Source organism: Neofelis nebulosa, chromosome 7, assembly GCF_028018385.1.
Source record: "Neofelis nebulosa isolate mNeoNeb1 chromosome 7, mNeoNeb1.pri, whole genome shotgun sequence".
Taxonomy (NCBI): Eukaryota; Metazoa; Chordata; class Mammalia; order Carnivora; family Felidae; genus Neofelis; species Neofelis nebulosa.
Genome location: NC_080788.1, coordinates 54,673,667 through 54,698,932, shown reverse-complemented (window position 1 = coordinate 54,698,932; position 25,266 = coordinate 54,673,667). Strand labels below are relative to the sequence as shown.

General features: G+C 38.5%; 1 protein-coding gene across 21 annotated transcripts in view; it reads right to left on the bottom strand.

Annotated features, from left to right (window-relative positions):
• Window positions 1-25,266, bottom strand: part of ATP8B4 (ATPase phospholipid transporting 8B4 (putative)) — a 257,258-nt gene that overhangs the window by 116,518 nt on the left and 115,474 nt on the right. For 20 of the 21 annotated variants that reach the window (XR_009264158.1, XR_009264157.1, XM_058737764.1 and 17 more), the window contains 2 exons: window positions 12,146-12,218; window positions 1,003-1,073 (listed from right to left, as the gene is read on the bottom strand). Coding sequence is in view for 19 of the 21 variants with exons in the window: in XM_058737764.1 (XP_058593747.1) it covers window positions 1,003-1,073; window positions 12,146-12,218 (144 nt within the window). In the remaining 2 variants the exon portion in view is untranslated. Of the gene's footprint in view, window positions 1-1,002; window positions 1,074-12,145; window positions 12,219-14,204; window positions 14,323-25,266 lie in introns of those variants that run through there. The other variant, XM_058737776.1, reaches the window with a different exon arrangement.

The following is a 25,266-nucleotide window of genomic DNA, read 5'->3' as shown; positions in this document are numbered from 1 at the left end:
TATTTTGTCAGACAGTTTGCAAATATTTTCTCCTAGTCCGTAGTTTGTTTTTTTCATCCTGTTAACAAGGCCTTTTGCACAATTACAATTTTTAATTTGAGGAAGTCTGATTTATCCAATTTTCCTTTTATGAATTATATGCTTTTTGTGTCTAGTCTAAGACCTCTTTGACTAGCTCTAGATCTTGAAGATTTTCTACGGTATTCTCTAAAAGTTTTATAGCTTTATGTTTTACATTTGAATTCAATTTCCTTAAAAGTTACAGGGCTATTCAAATTGTCTATTTCACATTGAGTTTGTTGTGGTACTTTGTGTTGTGATGAAGCGGTCTTTTTCATCTAAGTTGTTAAATATGTATGTATAAAACTGCTTGGAGGATTTTCTCAACCTTCTGGCATCTTCATGCTCTGTCATAATATCCCCTGGTTCATTCATGATATTGCTATTTTGTGTTTTTTTTTTCTTTTTCAGTGTTCCTAAGGTTTATCAAATTTATTGATGTATTCAAAGAATCAGCTCTTTGTTTCATTGATTTTTCTCTTTTTGTTTTCTGCTTTCAAGTTCACTGATTTCTGCTCTTATCTTCATCTGCTTCCTTCTGTTTGCTTTGGGTTTATACTGTTATTTTAGAGGTTCTTGGGATGGGATATTGCATTATTGATTTGAGATTCTTTTTTTCTTTTCAAGTGTATGCATCTAGTGCCATAAATTTCCCTCTCAGCACTATTTTAGCTACTGCCTAAATCAAGGGTAGGACCACCCAGGCCAAATAGACATAGATCTATTTAACTCACTGTTTCTCAAAGAAAATAAATTCAAGAGAAAAGACAGAGCTTTCTACAGATCCACAAACTAATTAACAAATAGAATTTGCAAGTTATATTCCTAGTTGTTCCAAGAAAATTAAGTGAAAAATAAGATTTAGGTTAAGTCCTGTTCCTAAAGCTATTACTGTTAAATTAAAAATCAATCTAATTCATTATTCTGACTTTAATAACTTACCCATCAAGCTCAGCAGTTTCAATATAACAGAGGCCATGTGGCTCACTACTTGATAGGAGAAGCAGATCAGCCTATTAAAAAAAAAAAATCATCAAGAACACTTGAGAAGGGAAGAGTGGTTGAAAGCCTTCTATGTTGGATCATCCCTCCACTACTTACTAATGAGCCAGGAGTGCCTTAGGAAAAAAAATGAGAGAGGTAAAATCCTGTTCCACTTTTCTGCTACATACCTCAAATACAACCTTCCCTCTACTTCTCTGTTCCTGTTGAGCATACCCCTTGAATACCAGAATATAAGCAAGGGCTAGGGGATATCATATAAATTTATAGCCACTTCATTTACTTTTTTGTTTGCAAAAATATATATAAAATTCTACTTTCTTGTCTTGATAATTACTAATGGAAAATATACAACTTTCCCCAGTAAGTAAGATCATTTTAATTCCCTAGTATTATCCTTTAAGAGTAGGGGGTAGGCAAAGCTGATGGGGAAAAGACAGAAGTAAAGTAGGAGGAAATTGAAAATCACAGAAAAAATAAGGCAGGCACAGAAAATTTTAAAAAAGAAAAAAAATAAAAACATAAAAAAAAGAAAAAGATGATGGGTATAAATAAGGGAAAAGATAATATAAAACAGGGGCTAAGCAAGAGGCAAGACAGAATAGAAAATGCTCTAAATGACAGCAGACAACATTCAGAAACTAAGTAGTTGGTCTTTCACAGAAATAAATCATTCTGTTCAGCTGTCCATTTGAGCTTTAAAAATGACCTTTCACAATTCGGTTTGAGAATTCTGGCTGCTTCCTATACTGGGGAATTGTTCATTTCAAATATCATTTTTAAATAAGGGTTTTTATGAAATTCTGACAGATTTGAAGATCTAAAATGAATTCACTAAAATTCTAACAATTACTTTGACACATTAGCCTAACAAGCGTGTCGCACTGTTTGAATGTACAATTGGCATTCCAAATCTGTGCAATTTTCTTTGTTTTTTCAATTATTAGAATTGTCTCATTCTCAAGTCCTGGAGGTTTGGGTTTTTTAATGTTTGTTTGGAGAGAGGGGAGGGGAGGGGAGGGGAGGGCAGGGCAGGGCAGAGAGAGAGAGAGAGAGAGAGAGAGAGAGAGAGAGAGAGAAAGAAAGAAAGAAAGAAAGAAAGAAAGAAAGAAAGAAAGAAAGAAAGAAAGAAAGAAAGAAAGAAAGAAAGAGAGAGAGAATCCCAACCAGGCTCCACACTATCAGCTTGGAGCCCAAAGTGGGACTCAATCCCACAAACTATGGGATCATGACCTGAGAGAAAATCAAGAGTCAGATGTTTAACGGACTGAGCCACCCAAGCACCCCAAGTCCTGGAGATTAAATTTATAATCAACCCACTCATTTCATTGCCTCAAGCTTTTATATTTCCAACTCAAATATAGACAAGGGGTGTCTGTGTGTGGGCATACATGTGCATGTTCAGTTTTGTTTCAATTGTGACAAAACAGAATTAAGAAACAACTCAGTGACAAGCCCCTAAAGCTATAAATGGGTTTATATTATCAAGACTCCTTTTCAGCTCCAATGCAAGAGTCACAGAGGCCTGAGGAGGCAAAAATTATTTTCTGACTAATCACAACGTGCCTACAGCAAACCCACCATACAGAGAATATGTAAAGAGTTGTACACCATTCTTGAGCCAAAATTACCCACTATGTTTTTAAAGAGAAAAAAATGTTTTTGAAAATTTACCTTGGTCTTACTTCTCACAATTTAAATATCAGTGAATATGATAGCAGTATTACTTCATGTTCTTTGGGCCTATGCCTCTCCTCCCTTGAGCTTAATAGGATCATTTTACACAAAATCCAGAATGCTCGATCATCATCTGTGACTGAAAATAGTTATGAAGTACAGAGAAAGATCTTGATTTGTATCTAGAGCGACTTCTCTTCTAAACTGTACAGTAAGTCTGATTCAACATTCCTATTTAATATTGAGTTTAGCAGCTTAATACTTATATTTTTGTTAGACAAAGGGAGGAGTCATCCACTGCTGGCTCAGAACATGTGACTGAGGCACCACCATTTGGCAAGTGGATTCTCTCCTGAACAGTAACTCAACTTCCTAAAGGCTGTGACTGAGAATTAGAAAGCCCACAGGTTCTAAGCAAACACCTGCCCTGACTACCTCCTGGGAAGCTGGGACAACTACCTTCCTACCTCAACCTTCCCCACTCTTCTTGTCCCTTCTGTTGTCATCTTTTTCTTTGATGACTTCTGAACCTTGCTCCTGCTTCCCTATTCCCTGATCTCTGCATGCCCTTCATTCATCCCTATTCTCCCTGCCCCACTGACTGAGCTTTGGCGTTCCTTTTTGCTCCCTTGAAGTTTTTAAATTCATTATAGTTGAGAAGGAAATGTGAAGGGGCAGGACCAAGAGGGGGCATGCAGAGAAATAAGTGGTCTGCCCACTCACAATCATGCAGCACTCCTATTTCCAGGTGCACTCAGTAAGAATTCTGAAAAGAAAAGGAGAAGAGAGATGCAATAACAGCCCTGTCAGTCCCTGGTCATCATGCTTTTGTCAGAGGTTCTGGGCCAGACGTGGAGGAACATAAGAGAGGTCTTAGAGCCCAACCAGCCCGTGACTCTGAGTCCCAGACCAGGCCTCCTGAAGCTGACCCCTTCAGTATCTGCCAGGGTACCCAATTCTTAGTGGATCCAGAAACTTGTGTTTGAGTTGCAGGGGTTTGTAACACCAGTGTTCAGTGAGAGCTTACTCCCACAGAAATCCTGTAGTGTAGGTCCTGTTGTTATTCCCACTTCACAGATGAGCAAAGTGAGGCCCAGAGAGGTTCAGTAACTTGTTTGAGGCCACAAGTGACACATGAATCCGGGCAATTTAAGGTGAGAATACTAAAATGAATAAAAACCTCTTTCCTTCAAGGATTTTATAGTTTAGTAAAGGCAGAATACAATAAAGTTTCTAAAGGTCTTATTACCAAAGTGCTATGGGGGGAGTGCAAATGAGGTAGAGTACATCAGGTTGGTAGCCAACGAATGGCTTTATGGAAGATTCTGGATGGAATAACGGAAGGTGTCCCCAGGCAGAGACATGAGCAGGAGTTAAGAACAGAGAAAGAGGGGCGTCTGCGTGGCTCAGTCAGCTGAGCATCTGACTTCCACTCAGGTCATGATCTCCCGGTTTGTGAGTTCAAGCCCCATGTCAGGCTCTGTACTGACAGCTTGGAGCCTGAGGCCTGCTTCACATTCTGTGTCTCCTTCTCTCTCTACCCCTCCCCCACTCATATTCTGTCTCTCTCTCTCTCTCTCTCAAAAATAAATGGACATTAAAAAGAAAAACAACAACAACAACAACAACAACAACAACAACAACAAGGAAACGAAAGCACATTTATTGGAACTCACAAATGTGCCAGGAAAATAGTCGTTAATTCCTACCAAAAACATCTTCTTCAGATACCATTTGTACTTTCTTCTCTCAATTATTGGTGACTTTTCCCCATGTCCTGCCAAGAGAAGTTCAACTATGTCCCCCAAGGATGAAGCAGTGTTTTCCAACACAATGCCCTTTCCTCCACCTTCCACATACAACAAAAAGCACAAGCAATTGCTTCAAAGAAACCTTAAACAAATACTTCAATCAGAGGAAACTTAAGAATCCACTGAACACCTTTGAGTTCTCACAACCAACAACACTGTCCTCATAGATTGATTAGGCATAATTAATGTTTGCTGAATTGAAGAATTCAGAATAAAGCAAAATCTCAAGCAATGAGAACACCTAAAAGCTGTACAATTCTTTAAGAGTTTATAAAACAAAGAGTTTATAAAACTCTCCACAATTCTGTCACTTTATTCTTTCAACAATCCTGTGAGAAGATAATATTGTTCCTGTTGTGTGAATAAGAAATGTGGGAAATTTATCTCTGGCCCCACAAGCAGTAGATGAACTAAATTAATTCATGTAACATCCATAGCCTTTACAAAGTCATGGTGAGAGCTTTGTCACTTCTAAAAGGTCCTAAGGGATTTAATGCCCTGCTCGTGCCACACAGTTTAAAGGGCGGAGCTAGAACTAGAATTTATGACTCTGTTCCCAGATGTATACTCTTTCCTCTGGGTGGCTACAAAATCACTGGACCAGGACAAACAGAAAGTGTTTTGTTTTGTTTTGCTTTGTTGGTGTTTAAAAACCAAAACCACAATGGTTAAGAATAGTGGGATATTAACCCCATAACCTGATGAAAAGATAAATTTGTAGAATTAATTGGAATGTCCTATCTGAATCTCCCTATTAAGTCATTCTGGTACATGGAGCTCCTAATCTTCTTTACTATCTACAATATTATCTTTTACTTTTGTAGTCCCCAAATAAAAATCCAAAATGCCTCATGCAGTATGAGTATACTTATAGGAAAATAGGTTTGATACAGACAAGAATCAGGATGTAGTTGTAAAAATGAAAATGTGTAAGATTGTGGGTGATATTTTTATTTAACGTTTAAATTTCAGATCAAACAAATGCATGTTGAGTGTCTACTAACATGTATTAGATACATCTAAAACATGTTTTTAATAATTAACTATTTGAGAAGAATAAGAAAAGGATGGAAGAAAGGAGAAAAGGAGAACAATAATGATCATAGCTTTTACTTACTTTACTAATTTTTACTTTCTTTAGTCAAAAAGAATCCTTACCTTGTATATTTCACCCCCCCAAATGAATAATTGCTTATAAACAAAACACTGACCATGTATTTTTTTCTGATGTAGAAAATGGCATGCTACCACCTCTCTATACTTTAGCAAGAAGCTTCTTTTTCAGTGCAGCTTACACAAATGTTTTAAAAAAACTTCCTCTGGAAATTTTCAACTTTCTACTGTCTCACATATTTTTAAAAGTGAAAGAGGGCTTATTTACAACAATTAGTGTGAAGCAAGTAATTCTGACTTGAAGCTATAAAATTTTAAATAACAAAGAGGACAATGAGACCACCACATGGCCTCTCTGGAAAGGACTAAGGTGCTGCAAAAAATGATACGAGATGCCCTGATGGGTGAGAGAGCCAAAGCCCACCCTTGGTCAGTACTGGAGTTGAGGTCAGATTCATCTTTCTAGTTCTTTAATTTCTAAACGTGATATTTCCAATTCAGGTAGCAGATGAATGCCTTTGTTTTAAAACAAAACCTTTACTGTTGTAAACACCTAAAAAATGAATGCCTTTCTTCTGGGGGGATGGGGACAGTAGAGGAAGAGAGGACACTCGTTCAAATGTTCAAATATGGTCATGTCCAGTAAGGGGTTTATTTCTACCACCAGGTAGGAAAATGAAAACAAAACAAGGTTACTGCTGTCAAGTAAAGGAGGAAGGTGTGCCTGGCTCCCAGGGTCCAAGTTCTGGCACTAATAAAGACCTTTGCAGTGTGTTTGACCATTTACTTGGTTCTTCTTATGCAAGCCAATCTCATTGCAGTAAGTGAATCACACTCTTCATTTTCCCCTCCTGGTCCCAAAATTAAACTAGGAGCTCTGGAAGTTCAGCCCAAACATGTTTTAAAATTTCTTTTTAAGTGAGGAGTAGTGAGGGTTCCTTGTCTGGAAAATAAAGGTAACTTCTGAATATGCCAGCTAATTAGCCATCGAAGGCAAGCTCCTTTCCTTGCTTAAAATAGAATAAGCTGACATAAATTAATTTAGAATTCTAAGTATGAACAACTAGAGGTTATGCGTCAGAATTAGGTACAACATTCTGTGGTCACTTCACTTCCAGCACCCAAGCCTGAAGACCCTAACTTAGGAAACCCAGGTTCAAGGCAATTGGGATGACTTTTAATGGGGTAAGGAGCCAGCATATGGTAGCAATTAGGAGTGGAGTTAAAATCCAGATGGCCTGTGTTTAACTCTTAGCTCTCCTATTGGCAAGCTATTTGATGGCACTGTTTTCTCATCTGTAAAGTGGGAACAATAATAGAACAACCTGCCTTCCTTGAGCTAATGTAAAGATTAAATGAGCTAATCCTCAGGGAGCAGGAGGTATATTCATACTTCTAAATTATTATAGCAGTTCACCCATAAAAACATTGGCCCTTAGAAAAAGTTTTGTAGATGCCAAGTAGCTGGACAGACATAGAAAAATTCTGAAACAAAGTGAGATAATCAAGAGACACTACAGAGTTTTGGCATTTGAAGAACTCCTTTCTTCACTTATCCAAAGATTAAACCAATAGAACTATAATTATAGGAATCAGACCAAGATCAATGGAGATAAACACATCATTCTTGTTATTAATAAAGTTGCTGGAGACCAGGCTATAGGTCTGTGGGCCAAATGGGCTTGCTAATACTTGATCCCTGTTAGATTCACCTAGCTGTAGATAAAGGGAGCTCTAAACTACCTGGACCTTCCAAGCACCTCCACCACAAGGATTTGCTTTTGTAAAATTGTTGGAATGAAAGAGCAGCGCTGAATGTACTGTGAACACAGGCAGAGCCCAAAGAGAAGGGGAAGGAAGGAGGCTCTGGGTCATGGGCACCACTCCCTGCCCCCAAACCCAGCAATCACAGAAGTCACTCCTGGGAGAGGGATGTGGGCAAGGTAGTACAAAAAGCTCAAAAGATTATTTTGGTGCTGCCCCTCCAAGTGAAAATGTAAAGAACTGGATGTAGAGAAGAGTGGAGAATAAGCATTCCCATCCCATCATGTAGCCACAATAAAAAGGCCACATCTGTGCCATCCAATCAAGCAGCCCCAAGTCACATATAGCTATCTAAATCTAAATGTTTTTAAAAATCAAAATTAATTAAAATTTAATAAAATTTTAGGGACACCTGGGTGGCTCAGTTGGTTGGGCGTCCAACTTTGGCTCAGGTCATGATCTCATGGTCCACAAGTTCGAGCCCGGAGCCTGCTTCGGATTCTGTGTCTCCCTCTCTCTCTCTGCCCCTCCCCCACTCAAGCTCTCTCAAACAAACATTTAAAAAAAAATTTTTAATTGAAATTAAATAAAATTTTAAATTCAGTTCCTCAGTTGCACTGGTCACATTTTATGCACTCAGTGTCCACACGGGGCTGTTGGCTGTCACACTAGACAGCACAAATATACAGTCCCATCACTGCAGAAAGTTCTTTTTTTTTTTAAAGTTTATTTATTTTGAGACAGAGAGAGAGGGAGAGAGAGAGGGAGTGGGGGAGGGGAGAGAGAGGGAGAATCCCAAGCAGGCTCTGCATTGTCAGCACAGAGCCTGCTGAGGGGCTGAAACCCACAAACTTCAAGATCATGACTTGAGCTGAAATCAAGACTCAGATGCTTAACCAACGGAGCCACCCAGGCACCTCTCACTGCAGGAAGTTCTACTGGACAGTGCTGGGACACATGGATCACTGACTTCATGGAAATTTGTCTAAATGTGTGATTCATTTTAAACCAACGCTAATGAAACACCTATTGAACTGGTCTTCTTTCACCTGATGTGTGCACTTACACTTGCCTTCCATGCATCATTCCATAGACAGTTTTGCAAAAGCAAAGCAAGCACATGTACCATAACATAGAAAATATAACTAAATGAAGAATAAAGATGAGGGGAAATACAAATTAGAATATCAAGGCCAGAGGGCAAGGTGGAGCACAGATAAGTTACCCAGAAGGTCCTATAGAGTTAGGAGATTTGGGACATATGGTTGATTTCTGCCTTTCTTGGATTCACCCCAAAGAATGTGATAAATGAACACACTAGAATATAGATTAGTGAACAAGTGATTTCAGTCTAATATTTATCCTTGTTAGAGCACATACAGGGGGCTCTTTAAATACACTGTTTTTATGAATACATGAAGTGGGAATATGTCTAGCATTGCCACTGAAATATTCAATTGTAAATAAAATAATAGTTACATGTGTGGCACACTTTAATTTTTTTCTAATTCCATTATAATCTAGTGCCATTCCTGGGACAAAGTAGTTGCCAAACATTTTTTTGAATGCACACATCTTAGAATTCCACATATGCCAGTGTTTTTAAAAAGTGAAGGTTAATCATCTAGTTGCACCAAAACTTTTTCACTGTAATCATTTTAATTGAACGCAGAACTAAATTAAGTTACATTAAGACTTTTCTTCTTAAGCAAAGAATCCTGAATATATGTGACCTTTTCTTAGAGCACACAGATGTATATTAGTATCCCATTGAGCCAGAACACTCCGAATTTCCAAAGTTTATATCCATTTTCCCCTCTGTCTTCTCTCTTACAAAAGACTGACATTTATTCATTCAGCCATCACTTGCTGTCTGCCCACCATGACCCAACATGGCACTAGGTGTGAGAGACCAGCCAGATCAATGTGCTCTTTGCCTTCAAGAACCCTGTAGTCATCTCAGTTCAGACAGAGAATTAGCACACAGGACTGGAAGGGATCTTTGGGATGATATAGTGGTCTGGCACCTTGATTGACACATGAAGAAACCATAGGCAGAGAAGATATAGTGCTGTCACTGAAGGAATGGAGCAGACTCAGTTCTAACCCAATTCACTTCACTGCCCTTACACTACACAGGTATCCCCAACTTTTTGAAAGTTTTCATTACACCACTTCATGAAAGAACTATTTCAGTACTTGTTTTCACTAACCAAAAGAAATATGAAAAGGATTTTTACCTTTATGAAAAGAAGGAAAAGCAAAAGTAGCATACAAGTTTGTAGTGAACCCTTACAGAAGTAGTGTGCACCTGAGAGCAAGAGAGTCCCCACCAAGCTCCTTCTCCCAGAACTATCCTCAGCATCTCAGTGTCTAGCCTCCAAAGCTTTGAACTGTCTGTGAGCATCTGTGCTTTATCTTGACTTATTTTGTGCATCATTAGCAAGATGTGTCCTAAGGTATCAGAAAGGCCTAAGAGAGATTATTTTGGGGGCCTGGGAATACTCAAAAAAGTTCTCCATATGAATTAAGGGTAAGAGTCTTTGATTTATGCTATATTGGCTTATTGAAGGTTTCACAGGACCGCTCTACTTTCAGATAACAAAAGATACCTGTATCTGTCTGCATCTTTCCTACAGGTTAGAACCAGCAGATGCCACTCCCTAGTGTATTGCTGCTAATCTTTAATGAGCTGGGAAATAAGCTGGATAAGCTAATTTGAGTTGTGTCTAATCTAACAACATGGGGCTAGAGGTGCCAACCCCCACTCAGTCAAAAATCCATGAAGTATAACTTTTGACTCCCAAAAAACTTAACTACTAATACCCTACCAACCAGAGCCTTAATGATAACATTAACAGTCAATTAATACTTATTTTGGTAGTTATATGTATTATACACTATATGCTTACCATAAAGTAAGCTAGAGAAAAGAAAATGCTAAGAAAATCATCAGGAGAAAATACATTTGTAGTACTGTGTAGTGTGTGTGTGTGTGTATATATATATATATATATATATATATATATATATGGAAAAATATAAATATAGTGTGTATATACACACACATACACACACACACACACACACACACACACACACACACACACAGAAAAAACCTACCAGTAAGGGCAGGGACAGGGGGGTGACCCACGCAGTTCAAACCCATGTTGATCAAGTGTCAATTGTAAACTGTGAGAACCTGGCATATCGTCCTACGTATAAGGAGTCTAGGCCACAGTATGTGGACTTTGAGACCTCTCTTTTGGCTGTGCCAACCCCGTTGTACTTATTTTTGGTTCTCGGCTATTTTCCAAAGAATCGATGTTGTCAGGGACATAAACACTTCTCCATTTAGCGGGTGAGCTCTTTTGTAAATGGTCTGACCACTGAGTAGTCTTCTTAACATAGGCTGTTCCAAAGGATCAGTATACGCAGACAGTGCATTAATGAAAGAAGACTATTTCTGAAAGTGAATCTTTAGGAGTCTCAACTGAGTTATTCTTATTTTTTTTAACATTTATTTTTGAGGGGGGGGTGGTGAGAAAGGGAATGGCAGAGAGAGAGAGGGACAGAGGATTCTAAGGGGCTCTGCGCTGACAGCAGACAGCCTGATGCAGGGCTCAAACTCAGGAAAGGCGAGATCATGACCTGTGCTGGAGTTTGATGTTCAACCGACTGAGCCACCCAAGTGCCCCACAACTGAGTTATTCTTGTAAAGAGATCTTGGGGTCACTCCTTTCTCCTATAGGAAAATGCCTCAGATTTAATGAAGGACACAACTTGATACATAAAACTGTACTGAACACAAATTTTCATAATGAATATGTATTTGACATAAAGACTACAATAACTTGAACTTTCAATCTCTCATATGGTTAGTTTTCTTGCCCTTTATTTAATGTGAACTACAGTTCATCACATATATTTTAGTCATTGAAGTGACCCCTTGAATTTTATCAAGGAAATTGTAACATAGGAAGCTTGAGAATATAAATTATAGTACATTTGATAGGCAAAGCAAAATGTCATAAATAGCATTTTATTAGTTCAGACCAATAGAAATTTTTTATTGTGATTATTCAGGAAGAAGCATACATTTTTTTGTCCTCTGGTTATCTTCTTCAACTATATTGCAAATTAACAGTAATAATCCTATTATTAAGGGATAGTATTCAAAATATGTGAGAAAAAACTGTTCTTAAAGTACTGGAGCATTTTAAAATCTTTTATATGAAATGATAGCTTCATTTAAAATCTTCTGTGTCTATTGATTGAAAATATCACAAAGGAGGGCGTCTGGGTGGCTCAGTTGGTTAAGCATATGACTCTTGATTTCGGCTCAGGTCATGATCTCAGAGTTCCTAGGATCAAGCCCTGTGTTGGGCTCCACGTTGGGCATAGAGCCTGCTTAAGATTCCCTCTCTCCCTTACCTTCTCCCTCTGCCACTCCCCTCCTCTCTCTCTCTCTCTCTCAAAAAAAGAAAAAAGATCACAAAGGAAATAGACGAAGAGATAATCACTCAGGCTATCAAAGTAATTAATTAATATGTCTTTTTCAACATTTTATAATTGAGACTTTTTAGTAATACATTCTGGTATTCTTTTCTTAATTATTATTAATTAGTACAGATTTACCAAATTTTCAAATGTAAATACTTCAGTACATATGCTATTTTAACCTGAGATAAATTCTTTAAATTGTACTAAATACTCACAGCAACAAACTGGTTATTTTCTAATTTAACGATGTCTCCCACTTTGACATTCATCCATTTTTCATTCTGCAGTCTAAGAACAAAAACAAAATAAATTTTTTAATTAACAAAGAAGAATCAAGGAAATGTATTCACAATGAAACATCATATAACAGAAGACTTTTCTACAATGCAAAATTCAAAGGACCTTATATAACTAAGTCTTTTACCTGAGTGATGTGGGAACTAAAGCCCAGAGAGGTCAAGTGATTTGCTCAAGGATACCCAGTGAGTTGGGGGTATCCCTAGGATTAAACTCAAGATGCCTAACTTGGCTGTGTGCTCCATGGTGTCACCACCCCATGGTGCCAGCTTTGTATACCAGCTATTAACTCTTGCTTGCATTTCCTTGGCCAAAACATCGGCTGGTTGGGCTGGGGGCAGGGGTGAAGAGCGGGTAGCAATAAATTTAGTCATTATCATTCTTCTCAGACTCTACATTAATAAACATAGAAATAAAACATCACTGCCATTGTCTCAGAATTCTATTTAACTGGAGGCAAAACAAAGTGGTCCAAGGCAATAGCTACAATGCAAGTAAGAGGAAAAGAATAAAAATTTCGGAAAGGGCATGAACAATGGGGGATCAAAGCAGCCTTGTGAGCCTGAATGAGAAAGAACACCTACACATCATCCATAAGCCTGTGGCTGAAGAACAGGCTTGGTCGCACTTTCATAGCCAGGAGCAATAGCTCAGAATTGAGAACCACCTAGCCAAGAGGCCGCACTGCTTTCTTTTAGGCTTATGTATATAATGGAGCCCCTAGTCTACCCTTCACCACGTTCAAAAGGACTTATGATAAGCTATTGAATCTAGTTGGTTTGGCCCCTTGTGACACATTAGGAAGACAGGCCATCTGGAAACAGAACACCTGTGGCAGTATACCATGATGCTAATCACTCCATCTGAAATTCTCTGAAACAAAAACCAGCTTTGTTTTCCAAGTTGAAAGCCTTCTTCACACTTCTTTCCCAGCAATCCCCTTTTAAGAGAGAAGGCTGGGATGAGAAGGGCAGGTTCCCCAACAAGTTAAGGTGGGCAGGTTAATTTCATTGTGCAGTATTTTAAAAAACAACCTAATTTACTTGTTTTATAGGCTGGAAAACAGTTTTAAATATTTATACAACTGTGAAATATGCCTCACACTATCAACCCTGCTGGGTCATTTGGCTTAAACACTCAAAGAATTTTTCTTTAATACGGATCCAAGTACATGTTGTTCTGGAAAGTTTTCAATTGGAGCATTTTCATCTCTAGCCAGAATTCAATCGTTTTTCCAATACCATACTTTTCTGCACTTTATCTACTTCAAGAACAATGGAGAACACACGAAGTCCTTCTAAATCTCATTTTATTTATTTTTACAGGTATGGATTATGTGCTGATTTATTTCTCCTGGATACCACCTCCTTTGGAGCATGAGTGGCATTTCTCAGGGGACAGTATCTCAGATAAAAGCTTATGTGAATGGACTGAGATGAATTGCCCTGAATGGACTACTGAAAGTGCATCTGCTTTGAGGGGAAGCTCAGATGATACGAAGTTTCATTTCCAAACTCTTATTCCTCCGTCCTATCTACTAAAGCTCTAGGAAAGACTGTACCCTAACTCTTCCACCCAAATAGATAACCAACCAAAGTAAAAAGGGAGCTCTATAGGATATCTTACACATTTCAAAATGTACATTTGATAGTTAAGTATGAACAGATATAGCAAAAGCCACTATTTGGGAGAACAAACTAAAACCTGAGTTTTGGGTTTGTTTTTTTTAATTCTAAATTGCTTTTCTCAAGTTCAGTATCTTATTACATTTAGTTCTTATATTTATAGAAGCATCTTATATTTAGGTATTAAATATTATAGTATCTTACATTTATTTAGTTCTCTCTGTAGAACTAAACCAATTAGAAAGAAATTATTATAAGTGTGGTGGTATCTATGGGAATTACTTGAATTAACTGCGACACTTGGAAAAATACTAGAACAAAATCTCTTTAAGAAAAAAATTTGCAGAGGCACCTGGGTGGCTCAGTTGACTGAGCATCTGACTTTGTCTCAGGCAATGATCTCAGTGTTTGTGAGTTCGAGCCCCACATCAGGCTGTGTGCTGACAGCTCAGAGCCTAGAGCCTGCTTCAGATTCTAAATGAATAAACATTCAAAAATTTTTTTATTAAGGGGCGCCTGGGTGGCTCAGTTGGTTGAGCGTCCAACTTCAGCTCAGGTCATGGTTTCATAGTTCATGAGTTCGAGGCCCACATCCAGCTCTGTGCTAATAAACAGCTCAGAACCTGGAGACTGCTTCGGATTCTGTCTCTCTCTCTCTCTCTCTCTCTCTCTCTCTCTCTCTCTCCCCCCCCCTCCCCTGCTCATGCTCTGCCTCTGTCTCTCAAAAGTAAATGTTAAAAAAAATTTGTTAAAAAGTTAAAAAACAAATTTGCAGAACCCCAGAGTATGCAAAGAATCACTGATATGATAAACATGAAACTTTATCAAAACCATATGGAGAAAGATAAAGCAGAGCAAAATATCTTTCCTCATGCCAGGTGCTCATGCCTTTCTCCCCTCACACCTACCTGCACCCCTACCTATATGTTAACCTCTACTTTCTCACATACTAAATAGTTAAAAAAGTAGAAAAACACTCAGATTAAGTATTTACTAATATCTTGCTAAGATCTGACTATTCATCTACCAATGTCATCTGACAGGCAAAGAAAGCAGAAAAAACCTGAACACCACATATGAACCCAGGATCCTTTATCTCACCCAAGTCCTCTTTTCCTCTCTTGCCACCTGTGTGCCCTGTGCCTAAAACATATATCTATCAGTCTCTCTGAGCTCCTCTTCCCAGAAGTCCCCTTTGTTATTCCAGATATCTTCCAACACCTGCTCTACCTTGACCACCTACCTTTCTCTACTTACCCAAATGGAAAGTTCTCCCCTAAAAAGGAGCATTCCAAATATTTTGCTTCCAAAGTCTATATTTAACAGTATTTGAGACCTTAAAAACTTTCTGGTATGTATATGTGCAAATTCCACAGGACACAGTATCATTTCTGCAGGCCATGGGCTATAGAAAACCTTCACCAGGCAAAAATGCAGGTTGGCACAAAATTTTTCTGAACTTGAAACAAAATATTGTTGGCAAGGTACATAATCATGGGAGAAATTTCCTTGAAAGAAATATTATCCCAAACTAATTAAGCAACCTGGCAAGAAACAGCAAGCAGTATCCGATGCTTATTTCATCAATAACCCCAACAACAGACACACAGACCTATGTGTCAGATTTGTGGACAGCACCCTGCCAAGAAGACAGCATAATCCTTACCAAGTGAGCTTATGACAGAAAGTCATCTTATGACTTAAAACAATTAACAGAAAGTAAGTGAAGAATAAAAGGAAGAAGAAGAAAATGGATTATTTTAGCAAGGAGAAGTAATACTCTACAGATCCAATTAGAGTTTTGTGAGAAAAGGGTATGGGATATTAGTAAACAACAGGCTATGTGTGGTATCTTGGTTAAACCCCGTATTTGAATGTATATGTTGAAAAATCTGGTACGTGTACAATACAATCAAGGAGGGAGGGGTTTAATATTTTTAATATTATTTCCTATTCTATCTTGGCAGATAATTATAACTACAATTAACTAGGATATCAGAGATATGTTTCAGTGAGCACTCAGGGTCTTAGCTGTCCAAACTTACTGAAACTTACAGTATCCAAACTTACTGACCAAGTATAAACTGATAAAGACCTGAAAATAAATTTAAATCATCTATATGTTAAATCCCACCATTTTTCTTGTCCTACCTACTACAACCACCACTGATGACACATCAAAGACATACCAACAAGACCAGAGGGGCAGACCGGAAGATTTAATTTAAAGCTCATCTTCAAAATATTTCTAAACTTCTTCTAAGATGTTAGCCTGTATAGTGATTGCATTTCGTCATCATCCTGAAACAATGAAAACAGACACTCCCCTGGCTCTCCATGTGTGGTGCAGCTGTTCTCGGGGCTCGTGTTTGGAGCAGGCTTGCATCACAGCTCTGTGAGGGGGACACAGGATGGCCTCATGGGCTGCAAGGAAGATATCTGGGTCCACAGACTTGGCCATTACCTTTGTCAAGGAAAGCCTTCTGCTCTCATAAAGGAATTAAAATATATGAATATTCTGAGAGCAAGTTAATTCATTTAATTGCACTGAATCCAGAAATTCCAAGATTTTTAAATAAGCTTCCATTTTCCATATCATTACATAATTATCTCACATTTTGAAATGACATAATCTAATTAATGCATCTTTGAATCAGGCTTTTGTAAAATAGATGCGGTAATGGTAGAGACTTTACCTTAGTAAACTCACAAGCTGATTGCTAAATATAAGCCAAAATTAAAGAAAAAAATTCATAAAATTTCAATTCCAAAGTCACCATAAAACACATGAAGTTAAACTGCCACTGAATGGCAACTAGAATTACTTTGAGGAAGGAATTGTTTTTAAATATACCCACTAACTATATACCTATTCTCAGAACATCAGATAATCTGAGCTCTAAGAAAAGTGAGAGATAGCAACTGTATTTAGTAACTATTAATAAACTGTTCTGAATCTTCTTCCTCCTAATGTGACATACAGAGCTGCTAGCTAGGCTATGCTGAGAAACTTCTTGAGAAAATGCAATTCTAAGAGTGAGATAGTACCTACCATGTTCCCTGTTGTTGAACTATTGGCTCTAGAGGCTAGAAATCAAGCATTTGCTTTGAGCAAAATACCTTAAGCTGACTGCTGAAGCTTAAGGGACATAAGGAGATCTTCAACAGGCTCCTCAATATTCCTGTCATCTTTTCCATACTTTAATATTTCTGATTGCCCATTAGAGCCCGAAAAGAGAATTTCCTCAAAGCTACAGAAGACATGTTGGGGTACCAGAGAGATAAGATAATTAAGAAGGTCAATATAATTGACCTCCCCTAATTAACCAGTCAATCCACATCAATGATTTTGGTTCCTTCTTTAACCTCAAGCCCACATCAGACCTGTAACACACAAAAACATTCTTCTACCCACACAGACCTTGTTTTATTCACCAGTGTATCCCCAGGACCCAGAATAATGCCTAACTCACAGCAGGAACTCAAGAAATATTTGTTGACTGAGATACCTGGGGGGCTGAGTCGGTTCAACTTTTGATTTCAACTCAAGTCATGATCTCACAGTTGGTAAGATTGAGCCCTGCTTGGGGCTCTGCACTGACAGTAAAGACCCTGCTTAGGATTCTCTCTTTGCCCCTCTCTCTGCCCTTCCCCCACTCATGCACACATGCGCATATGCGCACATGCACAATCCAACCAGGACTGGAAACTGAGTCTATCTAACTACAAAGCCCATGTTCCTAATATATCTATATTTATTATTCTTTTTTACTTCATTTTCAATGATTACTACATCTTGCCTATTTAGAAAGAGGATGGGCCCTCAAGAGCTGAAGGGATTTAATCAAGAGCAATAGTATATACCACTGTGTATAAAAACAGCTGATCCCAAAATAGCTTGCGGACATGGGCCCCTGACATAATTTTCTCTCTCTTCTCAAGACAAATAAACATTTAAAAAATACAACATTTGCTGAATGATAGCATTTCCCTAAATGTCTAATATATAGCAACCAGTATTTATTTAGTGCTTACTGTATTCCAAGGACTGTGCTGATGCCTTCATATACAAGGTTTCCAAATAAAAATAAATGACACCCAACTAAATTTGAATTTCAGATAAACAAGTAATTTTTTCATATAAGTATACCTCCTACAATATTTGGAACATATGTATACTAAAATATTATCATTGTTTATCTGAACTTCAAATTTAACTGGACATCCTGTATTTTAATGTGTTACATCTGGAAACACTACTTGTGTATCTTCTTCCCTCATTTAATCCTGACGACAACCCTATGAGATAGGTACTATTGCTACTCCCATTTTATAGAATACAAAACTGAGGTTCAGAGAAATAGAGACATTTGCCTTATTTTGTAACATCAAAAATTGTAATGCCCACACACTTCGAAGTAGGCATTTCACTTTAAGCAACTGATCATACAGGTGTTCAAAGATGGATGTACAATGATGTTTACTGCAGTATTATGTTATAAACTATCAATGCCCATCAATAACGATTAGACAGATGTGCCAAGGTACATGTATTTAATTATGGCCCATCTACTCAATGGAAGGAATACAATTCAGCCACTGAGAAGATAGGTTGCATGTGTAATATAAAATATCCTCTAAGTTACATTATTAGGTTAAAAATAAGCACGTTCAGGACACTACATATGCATGGTAAGATTCTAACTGGTTCAAAGCAAGGATATACCTACATAACCTCTATTCTTAAATACATGGAAAATTTCTTAAAAGAAATGCAAGAAATCATTCAGTGATTGCCACTAGAGAAAGAAAATGAAGAGGAAAATTGGAATGGAAGGGAGACTTCACTTTATGGTATACTTTTGTGTACAATTTGAATTTTTGGCATTACATAGATTGGTATTCAAAGGTCAATTGGGGAGGAAAAAATTATAAGAAAACTCTTCCAAAGCCACATGTAAGTGGCAGAGCCAGGACTGGAACCCGAGTCTATCTAACTACAAAGCCCATGTTCCTAATATATCTATATTTATTATTCTTTTTTACCTCATTTTCAATGATTACTACATCTTGCCTATTTAGAAAGAGGATGGACCCTAAACAGCAGAAGAGAGTTGATCAAGAACAATAGTACAGGGGTGCCTGGGTGGCTCAGTCGGTTGAGTGTCCGACTTAGGCTCAGGTCGTGATCTCATGGTTTGTGGGTTCGAGCCCCGTGTCAGGCTCTGTGCTGACAGCTCATGGCCTGGAGCCTGCTTCAGATTCTGTGTCTCCCTCTCTCTGCTCCTCCCCTGCTCACACTGCTGTCAGAGCCACAGGAGAGTAAGACATAGAGCTTGGCCCTGATCCTATAACAGACTGGTGAACAGGATCTCATTACATTGAGAAGGAGCCTAATATTTGTATCTTTGGAATCTATTTATTTTGAAAAATGCAGATGTTTCCCTTCTTTTCCTCCCTTCTTATTCACACAGTGCTTATGCTGAGGCAGATCCACACAGGGAGGTCTGAGATCAGCTGCTGAAGAGGCTTGCATACCAATTTGCCCAGGGGGAAGGGTGGGAGGAAGGAGAGATGATAAAAGATATAGTCCTTCAGCACGGATAAATCAGTTCAGTAATTTGCTGAGAAAAAGTAATCAATTTTATAGATGTCCTGCCTAATTTATATAAATCTTTGCAGCTTCTATTGTGCATTATGTGGATGCAGAAACAGACACACAATTTAGCCTTCCTATTCTCAAAAGAAAATAATCAATTCACTAAGTTTCACCTGAACAATCAGCCTACTGAGAGTTGTACAGAAAGTGTATTCTCTTTGATCATTTCCCTAAACTGAAACTTGTCCTGAATCAGCCTCCTAAGATCCTGTCTTCTGTAAATTCTTAGTAGGATTCTATTAACAGATGCCTAAGAAATGATGAGACCACAAGAAAGTCAGAAGAAAACTGTTTCAAGGAAGATGATTACAATCTTCTCTCACATACGAATGCTGAAGGAAATGCCTTAGATTGGCCATGGAGAAAACAGAGCCGTTTAGGTCTAGTCTGATTTCTGGGCAGCAGCTTCAGAAGGAGATCTGTGTGCAAGAAGTTTATAGGCAAGTTCTCTTGGCACTGACACCTGGGAGAGAGTGAGGGAGACAGTTGGGCAGAGGGAGGAGTTGGACTATTGATACAGTCACAACAAAGGTTTAGCCAACTTCATGGGGAGCTCTGGAGCTTCAGAGCTGGATCAAGGGGGCCAGATTATACCTTGGCATTGTTCACTCAATGGATGAAGTGTGACTTCAGCAAGAAGGGGTGACCTTGAACAAAACAGTTCTCCTCAACCAATGGCAATTCCCAAAGGGGCCTGACAGTTGAGAGTTGTATGTAGGCAGCACTCCTGATAGCTGGGGAAATGTGCTCTGCAATCTGGAAGGGGGCTATGGGTGGCACAGCAGAGCAACCCCTACAAACTGAGAGCCCACTTCCCAATTTTACTATTGACATGCTCTTGCAATTAGATTACTTTTCCATTCTAATCTATTTCAATTTCTAACAACTCCAATTTCAATCCTGTAAAGTCAATATGAGCAACTGCCATGAGTCTTTGTGCTCCCTACTCCATCTTATAACTTTTGGAGGAAAAGTCTGTAAAACTTTGGATTGCCCAATTCACTGCAATGATTAGTAAATGAAGTTGAAAGATAAATTTTTAGTAGTTTGCTATTAAAAAATACTGTACTGATAACCACTTACTACCCAAATATCTTAGAGTGTCTATAGGAAAAAAAATCACCATTCCTAAAATATTCCTCATATGAAGAACACATTTTGGTGGAAAAAAAAAAAAAAAACAAGCTATTACCTTAGTCTGAGTAGATCAACCATTCTCTTCATCTAAATTGCCGCACCTTATTTTGAGAAATCAGAGAATATGCTCTGACCCAGATCAGTAGTGAATAACAGCAACTCTTTTTTAAAACACCCCAAAAAAAGACAGTTCCCAATGGAGGAGAATGACACCTGAATATCTTGGTTCCAGGATTAAAAGCCTGTATTATGCTTTCCATTGCTATTATTAAAACAAAAACAAAAACAAAAAACTTTAATGTTTATTTATTTAGAGAGAAAGAGAGCATGCACGTGAGCAAAGGAGGGGCGGGGGGGGGGGAGAGAGAATCCCAAGCAAGCTCTGTGCTGTCAGCACAGAGCCCGATGTGGAACTCAGTCTCACGAACCATGAGATCATGACCTGAGCTGAGATCAAGAGCAGACACTTAACTGACTGAGCCACCCAGGCACCCCTCACGTTGCTATTTTTTTAAAGTTTGTTTATTTTAGAGAGAGTGTGTGTAAACACAGAGAAAGAGTGAGAGAAACCCAAGAAGGCTCTGCACTGTCAGCATGGAGCCTGACACAGGGCTCACTCTCACTAACATGAGATCGTGACCTGAGCTGAAACCAAGAGTCAGATGTTCAACCAACTAAGCCACTCAGGTGCCCCCCTCATTGCTATTCTTGATCAATTTTCCTATATAGAGAAAGGTTAAGAAAGAACCAAATGTCTATTAAGCTAGAAAAGAAATATTAGCTGGTTAACATGCCAAGTAATAACACATGACATACCAATGAGGATAAAGCAGTGGTGTCTCTAGTGTGATTTTATTTGCTCTTGTCAGAGAACCTAGTATTTCTGGAAATAGTAATCCTGATTTTGTGGCACAAAGTACTACTATGGATATTAGTGGAAGATCATGAGTTCATTTACTTACTAGAATTATAGTCACAGTAAGTCCTACACACTTTTTAAGAAAGTTTTTAAGTAGTTAGTAATGTTTATCATTTTCAGTTTCTCAGCACTAGGATGGATGTAGGTAAAATTCTTAATTAGATCACCACTCAGTAGCATGTGAAGTATCATCTCCCTTCATTAATGAATTCAAAACTGTCCCATATCTGCAAAATGAATACTCTGAGTCAGGGGCTGAGTGTCAGAGCTACAAGTGGAACTAGATACAAACCATGGTTATAAAGGAATCTACAGACTAGTGGGAAATATAACTCTAGCCCTTAAATAACATTAGTTAAATTATCTTTGCCTTCTGATACCTGGAGCATGTGGATATTGTTTTAGTCAGGAATGAAGAATACCTGTACTCCAGAACAATGATCTCAGTAGTAGACTGTTTGCCATACAGCTGTCATCAAAGCCCAGCAAGAAAACTGACAGACCAGAGAAACTGTCTAATAAAGTATATATCAACTTTCATTCCTCAAGATATTCCCAGATTTGTCCCCTTATATAGTGAGCTCATCAGAAAAATATATGCCTGGACTGTATTATTCTAGTCCCTCTAGACTTGACTTTTCATGACTTAACATCATGCCAACAGATTTCAGTCGGGATTTACTCATGGTCATGAGTAAAATATCTCCACTTTTTGAGGATTCAACCATTATGTCATTCATATTCCTCTCAAGATCAGGATAAATTTTATTGCTCCCAATTACTAGAATACTTCTTTTCATTAGGTCATCAGTTTCATACCCCAGACCATTAGGAAGAGAGACAAATTCAAGGTAATGTTTCAAATTCATGAATGACAAATCCTAATGAATTGTTTAAACAAACACTTGGGCACTTTATAGTAAAGACCCTATCCTTTGAAGATGACATTCTTAAAAGGGAGAATCATGACCTCCTATTTATGAAAGGAACAATGTAACACAGTAGAAAGTCTGTGTCTGGGCGCCTGGGTGGCTCAGTCGGTTAAGCGGCCGACTTCGGCTCAGGTCATGATCTCACGGTCCGTGAGTTCGAGCCCCACGTCGGGCTCTGTGCTGACAGCTCAGAGCCTGGAGCCTGTATCAGATTCTGTGTCTCCCTCTCTCTGACCCTCCCCTGTTCATGCTCTGTCTCTCTCTGTCTCAAAAATAAATAAAAACGTTAAAAAGAAAAATTAAAAAAAAAAAAAAAAAAAGAAAGTCTGTGTCATTAGAATAAGACATGGAGAACTGATCCCATTCACAATTGCACCAAGAAGCATAAAATACCTAGGAATAAATCTAACCAAAGATGTAAAAGATCTGTATGCTTAAAATTATAGAAAGCTGGGGCGCCTGGGTGGCGCAGTCAGTTAAGCGTCCGACTTCAGCCAGGTCACGATCTCGCAGTCCGTGAGTTCGAGCCCCGCGTCAGGCTCTGGGCTGATGGCTCGGAGCCTGGAGCCTGTTTCCGATTCTGTGTCTCCCTCTCTCTCTGCCCCTCCCCCGTTCATGCTCTGTCTCTCTCTGTCCCAAAAATAAATTAAAAAACGTTGAAAAAAAATTTTAAAAAAAAGTATAGAAAGCTTATGAAGGAAATTGAAGAAGATATAAAGAAATGGAAAGACATTCCCTGCTCATGGATTGGAAGAATAAATATTGTCAAAATGTCAATACTACCCAAAGCTATCTACACATTCAATGCAATCCCAATCAAAATTGCACCAGCATTCTTCTCGAAACTAGAACAAGCAATCCTAAAATTCATATGGAACCACAAAAGGCCCCGAATAGCCAAAGTAATTTTGAAGAAGAAGACCAAAGCAGGAGGCATCACAATCCCAGACTTTAGCCTCTACTCCAAAGCTGTTATCATCAAGACAGCATGGTATTGGCACAAAAACAGACACATAGACCATTGGAATAGAATAGAAACCCCAGAACTAGACCCACAAACGTATGGCCAACTAATCTTTGACAAAGCAGGAAAGAACACCCAATGGAAAAAAGACAATCTCTTTAACAAATGGTGTTGGGAAAACTGGACACCAACATGCAGAAGGTTGAAACTAGACCACTTTCTCACACCATTCACAAAAATAAACTCAAAATGGATAAAGGACCTGAATGTGAGACAGGAAACCAACAAAACCCTAGAGGAGAAAGCAGGAAAAGACCTCTCTGACCTCAGCCGTAGCAATCTCTTACTCGGCACATCCCCAAAGGCAAGGGAATTAAAAGCAAAAGTGAATTACTGGGACCTTATGAAGATAAAAAGCTTCTGCACAGCAAAGGAAACAACCAACAAAACTAAAAGGCAACCAACGGAATGGGAAAAGATATTTGCAAATGACATATCAGACAAAGGGCTAGTATCCAAAATCTATATAGAGCTCACCAAACTCCACACCTGAAAAACAAATAACCCAGTGAAGAAATGGGTAGAAAACATGAATAGACACTTCTCTAAAGAAGACATCTGGATGGCCAACAGGCACATGAAAAGATGTTCAAAGTCGCTCCTTATCAGGGAAATACAAATCAAAACCACACTCAGATATCACCTCACGCCAGTCAGAGTGGCCAAAAAGAACAAATCAGGAGACTATAGATGCTGGAGAGGATGTGGAGAAATGGGAACCCTCTTGCACTGTTGGTGGGAATGCAAATTGGTGCAGCCGCTCTGGAAAGCAGTGTGGAGGTTCCTCAGAAAATTAAAAATAGACCTACCCTATGACCCAGCAATAGCACTGCTAGGAATTTACCCAAGGGATACAGGAGTACTGATCCATAGGGGCACTTGTACCCTAATGTTTATAGCAGCACTCTCAACAATAGCCAAATTATGGAAAGAGCCTAAATGTCCATCAACTGATGAATGGATAAAGAAATTGTGGTTTATATACACAATGGAGTACTACGTGGCAATGAGAAAGAATGAAATATGGCCCTTTGTAGCAACATGGATGGAACTGGAGAGTGTTATGCTAAGTGAAATAAGCCATACAGAGAAAGACAGATACCATATGGTTTCACTCTTATGTGGATTCTGAGAAACTTAACAGAAACCCATGGGGGAGTGGAAGGAAAAAAAAAAGAGGTTAGAGTGGGAGAGAGCCAAAGCATAAGAGACTCTTAAAAACTGAGAACAAACTGAGGGTTGATGGGGGGTGGGAGGGAGGGGAGGGTGGGGATGGGTAATGAAGAGGGCACCTTTTGGGATGAGCACTGGGTGTTGTATGGAAACCAATTTGACAATAAATTTCATATATTGAAAAAAAAAAAGAATCAGAAGACATGGACTTGGGTCCAAGTTCCCCACGCATCAGCCATGTGACTTGGCCAAAAGGTTGACCCAAATTCCAATTCCCCACTATGATCTACATTAATTAGTTCAGCCAACCCTCAGAATGCCTCTTATTCCTAAGACTAAGGTCTTTAAAATAGGATAAACTCATCTGACATTTCAACACCTATCAAGATATCTATGAATGTCATGTAAGACACATTTATGAAAGCATTTTGTAAACTATAAAATTATATATAAAGTACTGTGACTACTTTTTATTATTATGAAGTATCTCCTTATAAGGATGGTACAATCTGATTTTTACTTCAAGTCTTCAAAAGAGCAATCTATATTCAATACCTCCACTTTGTGACT